The 22,529-nt window shown below is 43.2% G+C and overlaps 1 protein-coding gene across 1 annotated transcript; it reads right to left on the bottom strand.

The window, feature by feature from the left end:
- Positions 1-415: 415 nt before the first annotated feature.
- Positions 416-22,328, bottom strand: OAZ1 (ornithine decarboxylase antizyme 1). Its single transcript, XM_077475969.1, is given in 6 exon segments — positions 416-827; positions 3,829-3,914; positions 4,292-4,464; positions 6,054-6,140; positions 6,142-6,199; positions 22,122-22,328. Coding segments are annotated over 6 exon segments (654 nt in total). The 5' UTR covers positions 22,241-22,328; the 3' UTR covers positions 416-696.
- Positions 22,329-22,529: the final 201 nt, after the last annotated feature.

The raw sequence follows: 22,529 nt of genomic DNA on the forward strand, positions 1-22,529 counted from the left end.
AGACCAGGCCACCTTCCATTGCTCTGTGCTCCAGTTCTGATGTCCACTGCAGGAGTTTTGCTGCGGACACAGGTCAGCATGGGTCTAGCCATTACAATTTGATCCTGGTCAGTCATTCAAATCCTTATGCTTGTCTTTTTTCTTTCAACACATTTCAGGGACAAGTTTACTTGCTGCCCAGTATATCACACCCAATTTCAGGATTCCATTGTAACAAGATAATGTGATTTACTTACTGACAATTTTGTAAAACCATGCTTTGTATCCCTTTTGCTCTGTGCCCCACCTTCTTTCACCCCTAGTCATGCTATACAGGACTGTGCTGAAAGTAACAGGTTTCTTCTTAAAAACATAATATAAATGTTTTATTTAGAATTAAAGTACTTTGATATCACAAAACACATTAAGCTTCAAATGACATTGCAATAATCTGGAGTGCGCATTTATTCAACATCAAAACATGCAAACAAAAATTCAGGAAAGATGATCTGACAAATAAAATTCAACATCCTGCCTTCACTTACAGCTCTAACCTGGACAGAGACCAGGGCAAACATTCAACCACAGCAGTAAACTGAAGAGATGTTGAAACTGAAGAGATATTGAAAATTTATCACAACTCATCTTAGATGACAAAGGGGGCGGGGGGGTTTAACACAACAAACAGCTCTAAAGACGCAGAACATTGCAAGATTACTAATCCTCATCTGAAGAATCTCTTTCAAATGTGTAAGCCATAAAACAAGCATCTGGTCTCTTAGGGACAAGGGGATGTCCAGGTCTCACAATCTCAAAGCCCAAGAAGCTGAAGGTCCGGAGAAGTGCAGCTGCAAAAAAATAATAAATGAAAATTGGTAAAAACACTAACTGCAGCACCCCAGAGGCTTTAGGTTTAATTAAATGCATTTTAAAATACAATACAATGTGTAGAAGGCAAGCGAGAACCATTTTGAACAAGAGTGATCTTTGATTGCCAAGAGATAAAAGTTCTTCTAAAGTGAGTGAACCATAGTCTGACATTTGGAGTTGTCAAGGCTACTTGACATAGCTAGCCAAATGGATTTACGTTGTTTTAGAAACCAGAGTTCAACTAAACTACTTTCTGAAATCCCAAGTCATGATGAACGTTTTAGAGCAGGCAATGGTCTCATGTAAGACTCAAGCCACTTTACAGCCTCCTGATCTTTGTGCGATTGGCTGCTTTGGAGGGCAGAGGAAAGGTCTGTGCTCCAAAAGACCCTAGACATCTCCATAAAAAGGACCAGTCACAGCAGATGCCATCACAAGGCAGGTTCATCTTCTATGACAAAAAACAAAAAACCCCTAAACTGGGAACCCTATAAAAGCAGGGGTAGGCAACCTGGGGTCCCCCAGCTGTTTCAGAACAAGTCCCATCATGCCTCTGGGAGCAATTGCAACTGCCAGCCTTGCAATGCCTCATGGGAAATTTAGTTCAACAGCTGGCCAGTTGCCTGGCCCTGCTATAACTGCCTTTGAAGCAGGGCTTGACACATTTACAGATTAGTGTAGCAGGAAAATTATTTGCAAAATTTTCTAGCAGAAATTAAGCTTTTTCCTGGTTTCTTGATTCAATGAATCTTAAGCATCTGAATTAAGAAACCAGGGAAAAAAAAAAAAAAAAAACAACGTAATTTCTGCTAGAGAATTTTGCAATTAAGTCATTTTCCTGCTACACTAATGATCTGTAAATGTGCCTGTCAGAATTGCTTGTTACCAGCTCTCCTTTCCTGATGCTGTGACAACATGCGAGGAAAGTACTGCCGATAACTGGCAAGTCTATTTACAATGTGAGCAGCTGTGATTGGATACAGCTAATCACATGGTAAAGGGCCACTGACTCGCCCTTACCTCTATTAGAGCACAACCCAGGTGTGGTTCTGGAAGGATGGCAATAGATACTCAGACCGCGCAGTTGTCAATTAGCTGCCCAGAACTGCATTTCTAGGGTATCTGGCAGTAGGAATTGCCCACGCCTGGAATGACCCGACAAAACCCCAGGCACCAGGATTTTTTTAAATGAAAATTTGCATGATAACCAGTGCGCATATATCACGTGGCATAAAAAAAATAATTGCAAAACCCACCATTTTCCAGGAAATTTGCTTTCAAAAAATCTATATTGTCTGGGGGGGGTTCTAAGTAGAAAGTAGCTTTTGACATGTATGAGAAATATAATTGGACTGGTTGGCAAGTGGTCAAACAGGTTATGCAAGAATGTAAATGCAGAGTGCTCAGACTATTTAACACAACTTGTACAGCAGATCTTTGTAAGAAAGAACAGTTCACTGGCATTGGGGAGAAAAAAAGTACACGCACAAAAGACATTGCAAACATAACCACAATCTATTATACATATAGCACCAATTTTACACAGCGATTGTGAATATGAAAGAAAAGTTCAACACCAAATGCAGCACGTGTATGCCACACTGGAGTTTACTTAGAAGTGTCCGATTCCACACCTGCCTCAGTTGTGATGCAGAGTACTAAATCTGTCCCTTGGACATGTGTATATGTAATATATGCAATATATCTCATGGCCTTAATTTAAATAGTCAAATAGCACACAAGCTCAAATGCTTAAAAAGCAGATCGTTTTATCAGATTATGGCTGGGATGAGTAGAGCCTCATACTACCATTTACACATTGATTATGCCATTTTAAAAAACTAGCAAGGCAATTACTGTGTTGAGCAAATTGCTAGATTTCTTTCCTAGTTAAGATAAAGCGCATAAAACTTCCATTACAGCCAAATCAAGTTTACCGTGTTCATGACCTGTAGATACTGGTGTACATTTCTTTTCATAAAATAAGTCACTGGTTTGTACTGGGAGACTAGGCTCCCTGCACAGTTAATGTAGGTTGACAGGGATTACAGTTCTCTGTAGAACACTGCTCATTTTACACTATGAAAAAGGGATTCTTGTATGTGCAAACTTCTGTGTGATCCTATAAAGAAGAAACTTGTGCACAATACACATCTGCTCAGTATGTAATTTAGTCCATGCTCTTGTAAGGCATTACAATGTTATCTTGCATAAAAGTTTCTTTAAATAGTTTTGCACTAAACAGTATTTAATCAAAAGCCATAAGACTGGCAAGTCTTACAATTAAAGCAGAGCTTCACCCAAAAGGGGTAGCGCCCTTTATCTGCCACCTCCCCCCTCCGGTGCCACATCTGGCTCCATTCACCGATAGCTGGGCGTTTTTCCAGCTGCCCCTGAACTCTCCTTCATGTTATCTTATCTGACCATGTACACAGGGTCGTTTACAGTTGTTTCTAGGCAGTTGAGTTTAGAGGCATTTTTTGGAATGTGGGGGGGGGGGGGGGGAAGGTCCTAAAATGCAAATGCGGCAAAATGCCACTAAACGCGGCATATAAACGCCAGTTACTACCGGTATATGTCAAGTTAAATCGTTCGAGAGGTTGTAAAAAAGGTCACGTGTACATGAAGCCTTAAAGTCAGCAGCTACAGTATTTGTAGCTGCTGACTTAATTCTCTTGCATGGCTTGGTGTGAAATATGACAAGGCATTGCAACTGCTGTATTTGTGCTTTGATTTAAACTCCATTGCATAGGGCTCCGTTGTCCTTTCTATTGCAGTGAACTTTTACATACCAGGCAAGGCTGGGATCACAGGGAGCAGTATTATGTGGGCAGCACCATTTCCTTGCTCTGCTGTTAATTGTCATAATTGGCTTGCAAACCAATACAATTCTGGGTATTTGCTCAGCCTAACAGTTTAAAAAAAAATAATTAAATACAACTGCATACAGAGAAACTTGAAGATACAGAATGAACTTACCTCTATCATCTCTACTCTTGTGGAAACATATGAAAACGTGGTCGACTTGAAGCTGCTCCTCAGCAAACTCCAGCAGAACAGCAAAACTAAAAAAAAAAAAAAAAAAGTTTCTGAAGCATGCACTCAAATAGGCTTAAATTTTACCAAAAGACATTTCTGGTTCCAAGATCAGACCTTTCAAGCTGCCAGGTGCAAGCTGTATGGATGGCCACCATAGAAGACCTACACCCAATATATAACCTAAAACAGTTTATGAAAAAAAAAAAAAAATCTATATTTATATTTATATGCATTATATATCTATAGGACAACAGCTCTGGATCCAGCACTGTATTATAGGCCTGATTTGAACATATTTAGAGGGCTAAAAAGAAAAAAAGGTTTATAGTTTGTACGAAGCATAAAGGGTTTATGTCCCTTTTAATTTGAGTTCCTAAAAGTTAGAAGAGCTGTATTAACTTACCTATCTTTGCTCCCATCAGGAAGTGTACCACTTGGTATTTCTATGTACAAGTTGTTGTTGTTTAGTACAGCCTTCCAGTCTACTTGTTTTCCATCTGTTAGCCTAGATTGGACATTGAGAATTCTGGTCCTGTTAGAGGATGCAAGGTCCTCTGTTATGTTCAGCCTGTTATCCTGGACAAAAAAAATAAAATGGATTGGGTCCATAGGTAAAACAGTCAAAATACATGTAGAATATCATCAACCCGTCAAGAAAGTAGTAACAAGTTTGATGTAAAATATGTTCAGTCCAATGTGTTAAGACTCCACTGCAGGATCTGACATTGTATTTACGATCTGTGGGGGAGCAGGTATTGCACAAACCTAAAAGTGTCAGATACTTGCTAGTGTGTTAAATGTCACCGATCCCTGGCTGCTGAGAGTAATGAGCCTTGTTTTACCTTTAGTTTCGCAACCCTCTAGTGATGGGGGTCACTTAAGAAAATATGCTCAGTATGTGCCAGAAGCAGAGCTATAGAACCACACTGCAAAATATACGGATCTTGACCAACTTTAAAACACATGTTAATTAAATGCATCCCAATTAGACACTGCACTTCCTAAACTTTTAAAAATACTAGTTGCCTGGCTGCATCTTGAAAACAAATATGTAGCAAACCAGGTGTAAAATCCTAACCTGCATACTTCGTTCAGGAAAATACATTTTGGGTACTGGAATTTTTAGATAAAAAAAAAAAAAATCATCCTGTTAAGCAGCTTGTATTCATGTGGCCGCTTTAGCAAAGTATATGCAATAACCTTGATATGGCATATTTATGCTTTGTGAAACCCACGCATCTCGATTTATTGAGGGGTAAATACATTTAGTCTGCAGGTGCACAGGATTAAGACACTCAAAAAAGGGAAGGAAGAATTATGTGGGAGGAGATCATTGGCAAGATTTTCCTTACTTCCTGTCCCTGCGATACCCATAAAAGAAAGCGTGGTAGTCACCTAGACAGGCAGATAGGAAAAAACCTACACCTGTTCACGCGAACGCATGAGGCAAGTCTACCAGAACTTTCTATCCATGTGCATTGCTGCCAACCAAGCAACAATTGTTACAGGATTCTAGCTGTGCATTTTCTTGAGGAACTCTGTATGATGGAGTAAAAATGCCCTCAAGTAAAACTGGTTTGATAAACATTAATAAAATTCATGGTTTTATATGAAGTTCTTTTGTGAAGTGTAATCAGCAATAACCATTCTATCAGCTTAAATACAAATCTGTAATTTGGTACTCACATGCCATTTTACCAAATGGATAAGCATGGGGTGGTATTATAACAGGCTTCCTTCAACTGCTCAACAAAATGAAAGCAGACAAGCACACTTGACTTGTACAAGTGGTCTGTTGCACATCACTTTGTTTATCCAGTCTTGGGATACATAACTGGCGCAATGCAAGACCAGACAAGTGGCTGCCCTTTCCTTTATACTGTACCTAAGTGATCAAGCCACCTGGCTTGCTTGGCCAATGCAGTGTACCAGAGCTCTGAACACACTTCAAATCTATTGTAATAAACCTCAGGCACTACAATACATAAATACACATCACATGATGCTTTAAATTGACAGTGCTTGCTTTTGAGCCATTCATAGCAGCTTTCTGTGTGGTAAGGTGAGCCACAGGTTTGTCTTTCAGAAGGAACCATAAACACTACGTGAAGAAATCTGGCAGTTAGCACTCATTTAATATCTACTTAAAACATGCAGATACTTACAGAATAAAATAAATTAGCTGAAAGATTGTGATCCCTTTGACTATTCCCTCGCCCACCTGGGATCTTCAGGGGTGGGTGAGGGACATCAGGAACACCACCGAGGCCCCGGACCCAGGTTACTACAGCAATTGAAAGAAACCCTGGAACTGGAAAAACAAAAACATTGTATAGGTTAGGATTATTCTCCACAGTAAAAGCGATTAGTTAAAAACAGAGCTCCACCAAAAAGAGAAAGTTCCACTTTAAGGCATTCCTGCCTTGTGAGGAAGTGCCTGGTTTTGACTGCAGAAAACTTTCACAATGTGGAGTTCATGCATAAGTGGTCACAGCCAGGTGCCTACAGTTGAGATGCCAACACCTTCCCCAAACAGTGAGGGAATGAACGTCTCGATCGAGCATATCCCTAGATCCTGGGACATGTGAGCATCTACATTGAGGAAAAATAGCACTTGATCCCCCTGCTGATTTCGTACTTTTGCCCACAGTCAAAGAAATGGTCTATAATTTTAAGGTCTACTTTAACAGTGAGACGGAATCAAAAAAAATTAAAAATTATAAAAACAATGTCAAAAAAGTTAAATTGATTTGCATTTTAATAAGTGAAATAAGCATTTGACCCCTTCACAACATGACTTAGAACTTGGCGGCAAAACCCTTGTTAGCAATCAGGTCAGACGTTTCTTGTAGTTGGCCACCAGGTTTGCCCACATCTCAGGGGGGAATTTTGTCCCACTCCTCTATGCAGATCCTCTCCAAGTCATTAAAGCGGAGTTCCAGCCAAAAATTGAACTTCTGCTGATCAGATTCCTCTCCCTCCAGTGTCACATTTGGCACCTTTCAGGTATTTGCTCCCACTTCTGGGCATAGATCTCTGCCGTGATATAAACGCCATGTCCGGCCCCTCTGCTATCGTCTGGGAGACAGGTCCCAGAAGACAGCAGGGACCAGCAAGGACACGCAATGCAACTCATGCATGCGCAGTAGGGAACTAGGCTGTGAAGCAAGATGGCGGCGCCTCCACCCTGCTTTGGCCGAGGACATTGCGGGCCCCATGGACAGGTAAGTGTCTATATTTTAAAATTCAGCAATTGCAGTATTTGTAGCTGCTGACAAAAAAAAAAAAAAAGAAGTAGTGGAACTCCGCTTTAAAGGTTGACGTTTGGCAACTCAAACCTTCATGCTGGAATACCCATCTTAAATGCCCTGGCTGAGTAGGTTCTCAATCAAGGTTTGACAGTATATGGCCCTGCTCATTACCCTTTTGATGCAGTGAAGTTGTCCTGTCACCTTAGCAGAAAAATCCCCAAAGCATTATGTTTCCACTTCCACGTTTGAAGGTGGGGATGGTGTTCTTGGGGTCAAAGGCAGCATTCCTCAGCCAAACATGGCAAGTTGAGTTGATGCCAGAGAGCCAATTTTGGTCTCATCTGACAACACTCACTCAGTTCTCTTCTGAATCATTAAGACGTTCATTAACATACTTCAGTCAGGTCTGTACATGTTCTTTCTTGAGCAGGGTGACCTTGCGGGCACTGCAAGATTTTAGTCCTTCACGGCATAATGGTATACCAATTGTATGCTTATGGTGTAGTTCTTGACCGATTCCTCACTGTTGAGTAATTGAAACTCCATGAGGTGAGATCGTGCATGGAGCCCCAGAGAGATTGACAGTTATTTTGCGTTTCGTCCATTTGTGAAAAATTGCACCAACTGTTGTAACCGCCTCAACAAGCTGCTTGGCAATGGTCTTATAGCCCATTCCAGCCTTGTACAGCTCTTTGGTCTTGGCCATGGTGGAGAGATTGGAATCAGATTTATCACTTCCATGAATAGGAGTCTTTTATACAGGTAAAAAGCTGAGATTAGGAGCACTCCTTTTAAGACCTCTTTCACACTGAGGCGCTTTGCAGGGGCTATACAGCGTTAAAAAAATAGCACCTGAAACAGCAGCTTCATTCACTCCAGTGGTGCACTGGCAGGGCGTCAGAAAAAGTCCTGCCAGTAGCTTCTTTGGAGCGCATTAGGAGCTGCGAACTCACCACTTCTAAAGCACCCCTGCCCACTGAAAAATGGGGCAGCACCACTATACCACCAGCAAGGCGCTGTTGCAACAGAATTTTGTAGGTAGATTTAACCCCTTAAAACCACCCCATTAGCGGCTGATTAGCACTGCTAAAACGACAGAAAAGCGGTGCTAAAAATATCACGGCTTTACCTCCGACACCTGGGTTGGCTCAGCGTGAAAGGGGTAAAATATAGAGCTCCTAATCTCAGCTTGTTACCTGTATGGAACACCATACTTGCCGATTGCTAGTGGATCAACATTTCACTCATTAAAATGCAAATCAAAATTTTACTTTTTTTTCCCTCTGGATTTTTGCTATTCTGTGTCTCACTTAAAATAAACCTACCTTTAAAAAATTAGACTGATCATTTGTCAGTGGGGAAACGTACAAAATCAGCAGGGGAGCAAATACTTTCCCTCACTGTATTTAACAAAATTGACTGGAGCTCCTATTTAAATAATTTAGCCCTTCCAGATGCATAAAAGCAGTATAACAAATTGTATCCAAACAAGAAGTATGGCAAACACTTATGTTCTTATCTTGGATCATGTGATATAGGACTGCAGACTCAGGGTTGACAGATTATCGGTCCAGCCAAAATTCACTTTTTCTGAAGCATTGGTCACAAAACTTACCAATACTGGTTCAAGGGGTTGTACCAGGGGTGATGCCTGCAACTGCAGGCATCACCCAGGTACTGTTCTTTAGACACCTTTCACACTGGGGCACTTTTCAGCTTTTTTCAGGCACTTTAGCGTTAAAAAAAGCACCTGAAAGAAGCCTCATCTGCAATTCCAATGTGAAAGCCTGAGTGCTTTCACACAGACCCCTTTCACACTGGGGCATTTTTCAGGCGCTTTAGCTTTAAAAAAGTGCCTGAAAGCCACAACTGCAAACCCAATGTAAAAGCCCAAGTGCTTTAACACTATGGCGCTACATTGGCAGGGCGTCAAAAAAAAAAAAAAAAAAAAAAAAGTCCTGCAAGTCCTTCTTTGCAGCACTTTTGGAGCAGTGAATACACTGATCCTAAAGCGCCCTTTCCCATTGAAATCAATGAGAAGTGCCTGCAAAGCGCTTTTGGCAGCAGTGTTTTGTGGGCTCTTTTAACCCTTTATTTGGCCACTAGCAGGGGTTAAAGTGCCCCAATAACGCTCAAAAAATACTGGCAAAGCCCTGCTAGTTTAAGTGCCGCTTTGAGCGTTTTTCGGGCACTGACATTGTGAAAGGGCTCTTAAAGCACTTGGGCTTTCACATTGGGATTGCAGATTAGGCTCCTTTCAAGCGCTTTAGGAGGTACTTTTTTTTTTAAACGCTAAAGCGCCTGAAAAATGCCCCAGTGTGAAAGGGGTCTTAGAGTGGATGATTGGCTCTTGTATTAACCGATGCAGCCCAGCAGCTGCTCGGCTATTACAAGCAGTGGGAGGGAACAGACATCCCCCTTCCCTCAGGTCTCCTGTCCCACCAGGAGGCCCAAGACCCGAACAAAGCAGATCAGCTTTGTTCGGCTCTAGTAACCCAGAGGCAATGTCATGACATCACTACCTTCCTAAAAGGTGCCAGTTTTAAAAATGAGAAAGTTCTCAAAAATGCTGATCTTGACATTTTCAATACTTTCAAATGCAGGAGGGGTTTTGGGTCCTCTAGACCCCAGATCTCCATAAAGAGTACCTGTGCTGCCCACTACTGTCACAAGTGAGGTTTACATTCCTTGTGACAGCAATAACTGACACTTTTTTTTAAAAAGACCATAAAAAAATTTAAAAAAAAAGTTTAAATCTACAGAATATCAGTCGACCCCTACTGTAGGTCCAGCTAGCATCTCAAAAGGTCAAGCAACCAGCATGCAGGCAACAGGAGCACGTGTAGGCTTAGTGTTCTGATTTTACCACACCATTACCTACAAGCCAAAGATTGCCAAAGGAGGAGGAATAGAGGTGTAGGAAAATAAAGTGCCCTGTGAACAGAGCAATGTGTTTTCTTTAGCAACCCAATTGATCTTAGATTGTAAGCTCCTTGATGGCAGGAACTGATGTGATTATTTTCTACACACTATGTAAAAGCGCTGAAAATTGACTGCACTATACAAGTACCTGTAATAAACAGCTAAAGTGGCTCCGTGCCTCTGCAACACAGTAGGGGCACTGAAATTAAGCGCATTGCGATTCAGGTGTCCAATGCGGCATCAATGCATGCGACCGTAGAGATAGATTGGCGGTGATGTCATTGCCCCACCCCTCGCGGGAGAGTGCTCCGAACGTATCCCGTTGTGTACAATGCCCGCGGAGAACTCTCAGCCCCACCCGCTGACTCACTATCAAATCAAAGGAGGTGGGCAGGGCTGAGAATTCTCTGCTGACGTCAGGAGAGAGAGCAGAGGCGGGTTGGGCAGTCAAATCAGAGGTGCCTAGGCTCTGGGCCATCGATAAGGTTGTACAGGCAGCCCTCCCGTACTGGGCCCACGCAAAAGAGGGGCCAGGCAGTGAAACTGTACATAAGGGTTGCTGCTATCCCTTTTAATAGTTTTCTTTTGTGAGATTGTCAGCCATCACTGCACTAGCATCTCTCCAAATGAGAAAAATCAGCAGACAAGTGAGAGGGGGATGATTCTTCTACAGGATTCCATATAAATCAAGCAGCCAGGTAAGGAGCACCAGTGCCCCCCCTCCCCCACTGACTGGCAGTGCTGCCAAACTGCCCCCAGGAACTCTCCCATCACTAAGCACTAGGACCCCCCTTCCCCCACATTGAGCACCAGTGATCTCTTGTCCTCCTTTAAGACAAAGCTGCATTCTTTTAGGTACTGCTGGGTCAGGGTGCCCCATCATTTCTAACAGCGGCCCTGCCTATGCTTGTAGCAGACAGTCGTGATGACCGCTGGCCATGAGCATTTGCAGGGATAAAGAGATACACACACTCTGAGGCGTGACAGATTGAGTTCCTAAAAGCTAGGAACCACGATCTGTCATTTCCTCTAGTCAGTCCCCTCTCCCTACAGTTAGAAACACACCTAGGGAACAGTTAACCCCTTCACTGCCAGTGTATCAAAAGTGTCAGATGTGTCTGCCATAATGTCGCAGATCACCGTAGTAAAAAAATTGTTGCGATTTTTTTACCAAAAATATGTAGAATACTTATTGGCCTAAACTGGAGGAAAATTTTTTATTTTTTTAAAAAAAGCAAAAAAGGGGGATATTATAGTAAAAAAAAAAAATTTCAAAATTTTTGTTTATCACACAAAAAATAAAACAGCAGAGATGATCAAATAACACCAAAAGAAAGCTCTATTTGTGGGAGAAAAAAAAAAAGGCAATTTTGTTTTGCTACAATGTCACATGACCGGGCACTTGTCAATTAAACAGTGCCGAATTGCAAAAAATGGCCCGGTCATTCAGCAGCCAAATCTTCTGGGGCTGAAGTGGTTAAGGCAGTGAGGTTATTTTTAATTCAAAGGTTCAGTACATTTTGTTTATTAAAAGTCAGCAGATACAACAAAAAAAAAAAAAAAAATAAAAGAATCTTCTTGACTTCTAAAAAGACTCACTTGTCCCACAATCCAGCAATGTGGCCACCCGAACCCTCCCTTCTCTCCCCTGCCTGTCCACGGCGCTGGCAATACTACTGTGGGCATTCGGCTGTGACAGCTTGCAGCTTCACAGCTGGGTGCGCATGTCTCACTGCACTGACCTGAACGGCCGGGCAATCTTTTGGGACCTGTGATGTGTCCCAGAAGATTGCAGGGTGGAAGGGCCGCCTAGGCAGCCCAAACGAAGTGGGAGTTGGTCGGTAATCGTGATGCATTGTGGAATCAAATCGTTGACCAGATAATCGTAATCAAACCGTGAGACCAGTGAAGATGCACACCTCTACAACACAGACTTCTCTGAAAAGCAATTTTTAAGCTTGATCATTGGCCAGGTTTTCCTTACTGCCTGTCTGATACCCATAAAATATAAGTGTGTGGTAGTCATCTGGACAGGAAGGCAGACAGGTTAAAAAAAAAAATTAAAAAAAAAAAAAGCCACACCTGTTCACTCTTCTACTCTACAAAAACTGGATTTTGGTAGCTGTTAAATACTGTATTGGCATATAACACACTACTTCACACTGAAAATCGGGTGCAAATAGTGTGCGCTATACGCCGATACTGCAATTTGTGTTGCCTAGGAGAGAATGGAGTGGGGCGGGATGAGAGCCGTCAGGTTACATACAGTGAGAATCTCCTGTTTACTCAGCGGCCTCTAATAGGAAGTCCCATCTCCTGGGCCAGCATTGGACCAGTAGTCTGTCCATCATAGAACTTTGTATTAAAAAGGCCGATTCTCGCATGTAATCTGATGGCACTCTTCCCACAAGGAATGAGGCCGCATTGATGGGCACTGACCCTTATTTTGCTTCAAAGTTCTTTATTTAAAAATGTATTCCCCCCACCCCCCAAAAAAACTCCTAAAATGAAGGTGTTATACGCCTGTGTGTAATATGCCAATACAGTACTCTTCTTGGAATGTACTGCTGGTGCAGAACCAATGGAAGCACGAGAGCCTCATTAGTGCTAAAGGGTAAGGAGAACCTCTTTAGGTGGAACAGAGACTCAAACTCAAGACAACCCTGTCCCAGCATAGAACTAGAAGGGTTAACTGCAAAACATAGCCACCAAATCAAACCCCCAATGCAGAGGTGATAAAGAAGGCTACCTTGTGAGACAAAGTGAACCATTATGAAGAAAAAAAATTAAATAGGCCAACAGAACCAGGTTAAGGTTCTTTGGAGTCATACAGGGAATGAGAGGCAAGCAGTCTTTGGAAAAGTTTCCAAAACCCCATGTTGGGCTAACGCTGCAAAAAAAAAAAAAAAAAAAAAAAAAAAAAAGAAAATCTGAAAAATTATAGAAATATAAAGTATAGTGAAATACAACAAGCCGTCGGCACTAATACAAAAATTCCAACTAAATATGCATAAAGGTGAGTGCAGCACTAAAAACAAGAAGTTCGTTTTTCAATTTTGCAAGTCAAAGAAATGTAAAAAAGAAAAACTAAGAAAACCAAGGCCCCTTTCACACATGCGGATCCATTTTTAGACATCCACTTGCCCAGCAGGGATCGCTCCATTGATTCCCACTGAGCCGGCGGATGACTAGTCCGTCTGTGCATACTGCTGGATGAAAAACAGACATATACCTGTGTGAAAGGGGCCTAAAGCAGAGTTCCCAGTGCAAGTTTTTTCCAAATTTGCAAAAAATAAAAAATTATACATACACAAGTCCCAGTGCAAAAATCTATATTAAAAAACTGCTTTGTTTTCTTTAACCTTTTCTTCACTTGCAAAATTGGGGGAAAAAAAAAAAACAAAAAAACACAACTTCTCGTTTTAGTGCTGCACTCACCTTTATACATAGTCTTTGGAAAACTGCAAGACCTGCCTTTTGGCACAGTGCCAATAGAGACTAGAAGATGGTTAAAGAGTGTTTCACTAACATTTCATATTTCCAATGGGTCTGCTGTACCATGTACTTGCGTTAAATAGCATCCTGTTTTCTTTGCATTGCTTCCTTTGTGCGAGATGCCTGGTGACCCCTGACCGTGCCAGTTCCTGCTTTATTTCAAACTGGCCACACTAGGGCATGGAAGCACATCCAACCCCAGTGTGGTCAGTTCTCTCTGTGGGAGAAAAGCCTGCCTGTTCTCCAATGGCCAGACTTGCCGACACACCACCTCTGAACAGCTCTACACTGGGAAGATAAGTGTACTGCTCTGCCTCCTGCTTACATGCCCTCTGCAGTCTCTGCACCCACCTCTAAGCCCCTTAAATATTAAAAGGCCAATTGATTCATTTTAAATCCATAAAACATGTTATATTTACTTGCTCTGTGCAAGTGTTCTGCACAGAGCAGCCCTGAACCTCCTTATGTGGTCCCCTGCCAGTGATCTTGGCTCCTCTTCTGTATGCCCCCTTATGGAGGCCATAGTGCCACATCGGTGGTATGTGCATAAATCTAGGTTGGATGATCCAGTAAATCAATAGGTCCAGCACTGAAGGGATAACTAGATCCATTAACACTAGTATGTTAAATGCAAGATGAACTTGGACCAAAAAGGGTGTCCATGACTCCTTCCCTAGCTTATCAGGCTGGCATCCAATCAGAATCTTCCAGAACTGAAGGAAAAAAAAAAAATGTTAGACTACAGAGCTGGATTTTAGGACCCATCAGGGATAACATGTTGCTAAACATTAAGGGGCACGTGGCTATCCAATGACTGCCTCCTTGACCCATGCAGTCAAAGCTACGCTGCACTGGTCTCGCGTTGAATTGGGCAAATGAACAAACCTTAAAGAGGAAGTAAACCCTGATGGGTTTACTTCCTCTTTTTTTCCCTGCAAAGGTAAAGCATAATGGACTACTATGCATCGCATAGTAGCTCATTATGTGTCACTTACCTGACACAGGAGCCAGCGAAGTCGCCGCTGATCCCTGTAGTCCGCCGCGTCCATCTTGCTGGTGGCGTCTCGCAGCTCCGACCAATGACAGCGGCGAAGCCGCGATGACGTCACTCCCGCGCATGCGCACGGGAGTCGCGCCTCGCAGCTCCGCCGCTGTCATACGGCGAGGCCGCGATGACGTCACTCCCGCGCATGCGCACGGGAGTCGACAAATTTGGCAAATCCATTCTTGGACTTGCCGCATTTAGTGCGCATGCGCGCCGCTGTCTACGGCGCATGCGCCGTAGACAGCGGTGCCCATTTTCGGGCAAATATCTCCTAAACCATATAGGTTTAGGAGATATTACTTGGACCTACAGGTAAGCCTTAATCTAGGCTTACCTGTAGGTCAAAGTTGTTTGGAAGGGTTTACTTCCATTTTAAATAAAGCAATCACTAAGCCCAGAACCCTCACTCATGCAAAAGCAAATGGTTGGCCAGCTCTTGGACAGTGGAGTCATGAACCGGAAGGGAAGTCAGGAGTTTTGGGACAGAAAACCTTTACAGCCATTATCTAGGACACCTATACATTTCCCAGCAATGAGCCTAATCCAGTGCCACTTTCAGAATGTCCGGGCCCTGAACCCCTGCAGTTTGATGAACACTGGCAGACCAGGCGACCCAGCAGGCAAAAAAATAAATAAATAAAAACTGAATAGGGGGAGGAGCTTGCTGTACTGATGTTAGTACAGTGATCCCCAAGCTAATGTCCTGACAGGGGGACTGCCCCCCCCTGGCAGAACACACTGCTCAGAGCTCACCGACATTGGTTATCGGCTGCTATTTTTCCCAGTATTCCCGTTGGCCAGCTTTTGTCAGACAGGCTGCTGAACACAGGCCTTGTGTCAGCTGGTTTCGGTTGAACCAGGAGATGGGCTTAAGACGATACAGGGTCTAGAGCAGATAATGTGACAGCAATCACTATAGTTGTAGGGCAGAACCTGCTAGGGAAAAAGCTTTGAAAGTGCTTCCAGTTCCAGCCACAGGATCTTTTAAACAAGACTGAGTGCCCCTGTAGAGGTCACTGTAGTTTTTAGACAAAATATGTCTGGCTCCACACTTCTACCTTTTAAAAACTCCTAAACAATAATGCTGGGCAAAACACACGTGGAGGAGTGAATAACTTCTCTGGATTAGGCCAGTCACCATACACGTTTCAGTAGTAAATGGAAGTTGGCTTCCATTTGTTACTGTACTTATATCTGCTAGTCCAGCCGACCCCCTCCCAAAATAACACTGCTGTCCAAATGGCACCCACCTGTGCACATTCATTAGAGTGGGGGGGCACTCTAATACAGGTGGTGTCACTAGCCAATTCACTAGGTGAAAACAGGTCTAGTAAACAGATGCAGTCACCACATCATGCGATGTGAGCACAATTTATGTTTCTGGTTTTGGTTTTAATACCACTTTAACTGAACCGTGAAACAAGGGTGTTGCGATTCTAACCACAAACGGGTCAGTTGCTGACCAAAAATAAAATAAAAAATTAGGTGGCAAATAGAAATGTTCAATCTGTATGGGATGCTGGTTGCCATTTCATGATCCACTATAGGCACTGGATTGTCATGACAACCAAGCAACAGCCACACATTTATTACAGGAGTCTAGCTGTGCATGTCATTAGTAAGAAACCCTGATGGACTAAATGCCCCAATGTAAAATTGGTTTGATAAACATGAATAAAATACATTGTTTTATATGGCGTTCCTTTGTGAAATGTGATCAGCTATAACCATCCTAGCAGCTCAAATACACATTTTTAATTGGTGCTCACATGTCATTTTATCAAACAGATAAGCTGTAAAGCACGGCTAAACAGTTGAATCAAGATCTAATATTAGATTTTCAATAGGCTCTTGTCTAGAGATCTTAACTCTTCTACACACCACCCCTCACCCCCAGCTCGTGTCATCTCAGCAGATGCAGCAAGCAGATGCCCACGGGGATTTCAGACCTGAAAACAGCAGCCATTTAGAGATTGTTTTATGCATATGCACAAAATAAACCCTCCATTTTGTAACATGATTATTGGTTAACTCCGGGAAATGCCAGGACTACGCCATTAATATTCTGTAGGTTCAACACTGCAGATGTTGCAAACATAACCAGTTCTGTTTTAGGTATGAGACTTAAATCCAAATGCATGTAAACAGGTGAAGACCTTACGCTCGCTTTATTTTTATGTGAAAGCTAAAACCACGAAGGGTCATTTCAGCAGGCAGATGCTAGTAACAAAGGATACATTACCATTCCTGCGCATGGACCAGAAAAATTATTCTAAGGCAAGAGAAATGCAGGAGCTTTTTAAAACCAAAGGAAAGACTACAGAATGACCTAACCTGTTTAATGCAGATTCCCTAGCGCTTTGTACTATCCGCATACATTTTCCAATAAGCCAATTGCAAAACTTTATTTTTCCTACCCATCGTCCCCCCTTAAGCTACAAAAGGCTGCCTATGGGGATGTCTACATGTTGGAGCAACGATGCTTTGCACCCGTGACAATGTAGACCCTATATGTAGTGATTGGCAGGCCTGCTAAACTATACACATTTAAGTTAAAGAGGTAGTAAACTGTACTTTTGTATTTTTACCTACAGGTAAGCTTAGGATTAAGTTTACATGCAGATTCAATGAATATCTAAACCTGCATCACTTAGGAGATATTCTAGTGAGCAGCAGTCGGTGATGTCACTGGCATATGAGCTCTGAAGGAACAGCATGTGTGCCATTCATTCACAGCTCAGTGCCATGGGTCGCATGCACATGCATGGAGTGACATCATGGCTCGGCCAGTCAATCAGCCGCAACCTGTAATCCCAGAAAGGAAGACCAGGTGAAGGTGGAAGCCACTGCATCAGTGACACCATGCTGCTGGAGGGTTTCATTTTAAGGCAAGTTTTTCATAGTGTGCTAGTATGTGATGCATACTAGCACATTATGCCTTTACCTCAGAGATGTTTATTTTAATTTTACTAACATTTTAACTGGGGGAGGGAGTGCTGCAAATGCCCCACAATCGCATGTCTGCAAAAATGGGGTTAATACAGGCAGCACAATCTGAATGCTTCAGAGGCAAGAGAGATTTAGACGCATGCCTAAACCTACCATTAGATCAGTGAAGTTACCCTGCCAGCATCTAAAGATCCAAGGCCTTATGGGCCAGGAGAGAGGACAAGTCCATCAGTGGCAGAGAAAGGCAGTTGAGATGGATTAAAGAGGAGCTGCACCTAAAAAAAAAAATATTAAAAGCCAGCAGCTACTAATATTGCAGCTGCTGACTTAATAATATCACACTTACCTGTCCCAGGTTCCAGCGATGTCGGCGGCAGATGACGAGCGATCGCTCATCTCGCTGCAGCCACCGCCGCCATCCTCTGTCAGGGAATCGGGAAGTGAAGCATGAGGGCTTCACTGCCCGGTTCCCTACTGCGCATGCGCTTCTCTTATGGTCCCCTGCTGTGTCTCTGGGAACTGTGTGTTTCCCAGAACACAACTGGGGGGCGGAGCGATGCGGGCGTCTGCGGCGGTCTGGCCGGAAGTGGGTGCAGTTACCTGGATTATTCAGGTAACTGCACCCCCCTCCCCCCTGAAAGGTGCCGATTGTGGCACCGGAGGGGGGGGAGGGATAATACTAGCGGAACTTCCCCTTTAGGGTGAAGAACCGCTTTAAGTTTTGTTGTCACATGACTGCACAGAAAACTTGGGGGGGGGGGGGGCATCAGACCAATGGGAAGCAACATTTAGCAGGTGTAACGAAATACTGACAATCATGCACATAGGTTGGACGTGTGTTTTTTTCAACCTCACTTACTATGCGCATCCTTTCCTTCCACTTTATACGTCCTGAGCTCTGATGTATACCTTTTTCCACATAAGTGGACTGTACCACTAAAAACTAGACGGGGAATTAAGACTAACACTTAATAGGATTTTTTTGTGCAGTGGTTTTGCACAGAGCGGTGCCAAACCTCTTCTGGGGTCTCTTAACAGCACACTTGGCTAACTCCTCCCTCTGTTTGCATTAGGCCTCATTCATACTGGCACTTCTGCATGCAACAAAAACAAGTTCTCTGGACATTATAAAATGCATGCCTCCCAGATTAATGTCTTCCTGCATTTAGAGGTTTCTGCTTTAAAGCAGATTTTAGCACATTTTCATGTGAAAGCAGACCTGCACACCCCCAGCTGCCTCCTTTTTAAACCCCTGCCTACCTGGTTGAGGTTCCTGCACATTTAAAGCAACAGATCAAGCATCAGACTGCTGAGATCTTTTCTGCCCATAGTCACCTGCCAAGCCTTTAGATATCAGGAAGCTGCCAGCTCTGAGGTTCAGCCACCTGTCCCTGGACAACCCCCTTCTCAAGGACTATGCTTCCTGGGAAATGCAACTTAAATGCCCGTGCAGCAGCAGAAAAGTTTTTCCTCCAGTCCCTTAAGCTGTCAGCTACTGCACAGGTAGCCACAGCAGGATGGATTCTATTACCGTATATACTCGAGTATAAGCCGAGATTTTCAGCCTCTTTTTTGAGGCTGAAAGTTCCCCCCTCGATCAGCGTGTCGAGCAGACAGACAGCGGCCATTCTAGAATTCAAAAGCCGCGCCTCCGCCTTCGCCTGTGATAGGCGGAACACTGAATTTCCCAGCAGCCTGTGTTCCGCCTATCACGGGCATCGTCTCATCCTCGTACTACGGACGAGGATGAGACGATGCCCGTGATAGGCGGAACACAGGCTGCTGGGAAATTGAGTGTTCCGCCTATCGGATGTCCGTGATAGGCGGAACAGCAGTCAGTGGGAAATTGAGTGTTCCGCCTATCACCGACGGAGGCGCGGCTTTTGAATCCTAGAATGGCCGCCGACGAAGAGCTGAAGGACGGAGGCTCGGCTCGGGACGGGCCGGGACGCAGGCTGGACGGACACAGGCAGGCTGGACACAGGTAGGCTGCACGGACACACACACACACACACACACACGGATGCATGGACACACACACACACGGATGCATGGACACACACACAGGGATGGATGGACCCACAGGGATGGACGGACACACAGGGATGGACAGGCATGTCTCACCCTCGGCTTATACACGAGTCAATAATTTTTTCCAGTTTTTTGGGGGTAAATTGGGGGCCTCGGCTTATATTCGGGTCGGCCTATACTCGAGTATATACGGTAATTGCTCCTTCCACATCACTAATTACCCTCCCTGTCCTCAACCCTCCTAAAAACAGTGAGTGGCCTGTACCCATTACAGTGTTCATTCCTAACTGAATAGTAGACAGTGTTTACTATGCATCCGTTTTTTTGAACAGGAAGCCTCTACAGAGGAACCAAAAAAAAAAAAATGCATAAAATGCCAATTGTCTATCTCCCTACCATTTCTCCCACCCCTAACCCACCTATCCTGCCAAGTGTTTAGCGGTTCTGACATTGTGAAATCAGTTATACTTACGCAAGTCCCCCACTTAGGTCCTTCAATTCCACCTGTGGCAAGTGCTACCCCATCGCCATTCAATAACCCTCACCATCCAGTCCCCTTTGACGACTGTCAGTTCAATGGAGGATCTTATGTGTATCTCAAGAAGATTCCTCTGGCTGGCCAATGGACTTGTCCACATCACTCAGAAGTGAAATGACAGGAAGGACCCAACTAGACCCAAAAATGACAGACACTGGATGACCACATCCCAAGGTAAGAGAAAAAAAAAAGTTTTTCATCTCTGCAATCAGGGGATTGGGAGTAAAATAAACAGGAGTTGGACTTGAAAGAAAAAATAAAATAAAAAAAAAATTATAATAATTTTGAGTCACTCAGGGAAACTAACCTAGGGGCAGAGAAAAAAAAATCCACATACAAGACAGCTTCATAAAATTGCATAGTATTGCCTAGTCTCAGAATCTGAATTATATAACAGGTCTCCTGCTATGTCATGTCGGGGGGGAAAAAAATATAAATAAATTGATAGAGATATATCTATATCCATCTATGTAGGAATTTTAGATACTTTCAGCGATTGCCTGCTCTACAACGCGTGGTTTAGAACAGACACTGTTGAATTATTCACCAATTTTATTACGCAGCTATATTTCTTTCTATCCTAGCTAGGAAGGCCTTAAAACACCTACTAGTAAAGACAAAAAGCTGGTGCTTAATTACACAGGCACGAGCCTGCTGCTAGGCAATGAGTTTGTTAAATTGGCATAGGCATTCTATCCTGGCACACCTTGCCTACAATAGTTCAGGGAAATTGTAAGTCGGCTGATAATTGATCAAATCTGCCAGATATCAGCTTGGGCTTTATCACCACCCACCCGACAAGACAGCTCATCTCTATGCAGGGTAAATTATTAACAGATAGAAGCAAGAGGCGACAAGGAATGCAAAAGAGCAATTTAAGCTTTAATGCAAGGATAAGGATCTTCATTTCAGCCGTGTGACTAATAATCAAAGATTATTGGATATATAAAAGAAGAAAAAATAAAAAAATAAAATCGATATCTCATCGATATGTCAGAGGATCATTGGCTTCCATATATAATGTAGCGAATGATCCTCTGATATACTGATGGACAGATATATACCTGTCCATCTATAGAAATATAAATGGAGATGTCCATCTCCAAAGGATCATATATATATCCCGCCCCCCTCCCCCCAATGATCCTTTTGGACAGCGATACCTGTCTCCAAGAGAAAAAAAAATTGTTTATATCTAAATGAGAATATATATATATATATATATATATATATATATATATATAAAATATCTTATAAATTGCTCTGTGACAAAGCTCAAAGGAGGATATACTACCCAATTGTCCATCATTAACTATGTCCTGGAAGGGCCTGGCCGATTTGAGGCAAGTTAAATAAATTGTTTAAGTAGGTCCTCCTTATAAATAGCTTGGTAAATCTTAAAGATTGTACAGACGGTGTAAAATATGGCTGCCTTTACATGATGTCCGGCCTTAAAGGAGCCCAATAAAGATGTGGGAAGCGTAGAAGCCAGGTTAGATATGAAAATAGTCATTTCATAGCAGTATGTTGAAATACACAACATGCTTATTAACGCACATCACATTCAAATTTGACGCATAACCCATCTTACGTGCGTTTTTTCATCCTTGGTCACCTGGGCAAAAAAAAAAAAAAAAAAACCCACACGATTTTCAGAACCATAATGGCCAGTGGTTTTCCAACAGGGCACTACAGATGCCACACACAGGACAAAAAACCCCACAGACGTAAATAGTTAAGTAGGATTGTATAAATCCTGAATAATAATAATAATAATAATAATAGGATTGTTTTTGTACCCTCTGAGCACACTGGTAAGGTGTGATGTCAGTGTGTGGGTACAAACGGGGCCTAATTCTCTGCCATCACCCCATCCCCGGAAGGGCACGTGACGTGGCCTTGTACATGAGGAGCCTGGCATTATAATAAAATAGAGATGGGTGAGAAGAGAGAGGAAAGCGGGGAAGGCGTCAGACGGCCGACAACACAAGAGGCCTCCTACCTTTCACTACTATTACTGGGAATACTCAGAAGAGGCATGATGATGTAGCTTATATTTCCTTCCTTTTCTCTGGCAAAGCAATGGCTATTGAGTATCCGCTGAAGAGAGGATTTCACCATCCGGCCTCTCTGGTCTGCGAACCAGAAATCCTCCGGCCTTCTGCCTTTTCGGTACCTCTCAAAATGGCGAACCGCCGTTGCAAATAACACCTTTAAGTAGACGACCGGCTGCCCCCGCCTCTTACGCTGTCACCCTCGTTGCCCAATCAACGAACCCCTTTTTGGGCCCGCCTCACACCGCGAGCTCCTACAACTGGCCGCTGGTTGGCCGCGGAACGAACGGGGCAGGTCCACACGGATTTTCTTTTTTTTTTTTTTTTTCTCCCCCGCCCCGTAACTTGCGCTTGGC

This window comes from Lithobates pipiens, unplaced genomic scaffold (assembly GCF_037356315.1).
Source record: "Lithobates pipiens isolate NorthernLeopardFrog02 unplaced genomic scaffold, aLitPip1_a1.2 Scaffold_13, whole genome shotgun sequence".
NCBI classification, from domain to species: Eukaryota; Metazoa; Chordata; class Amphibia; order Anura; family Ranidae; genus Lithobates; species Lithobates pipiens.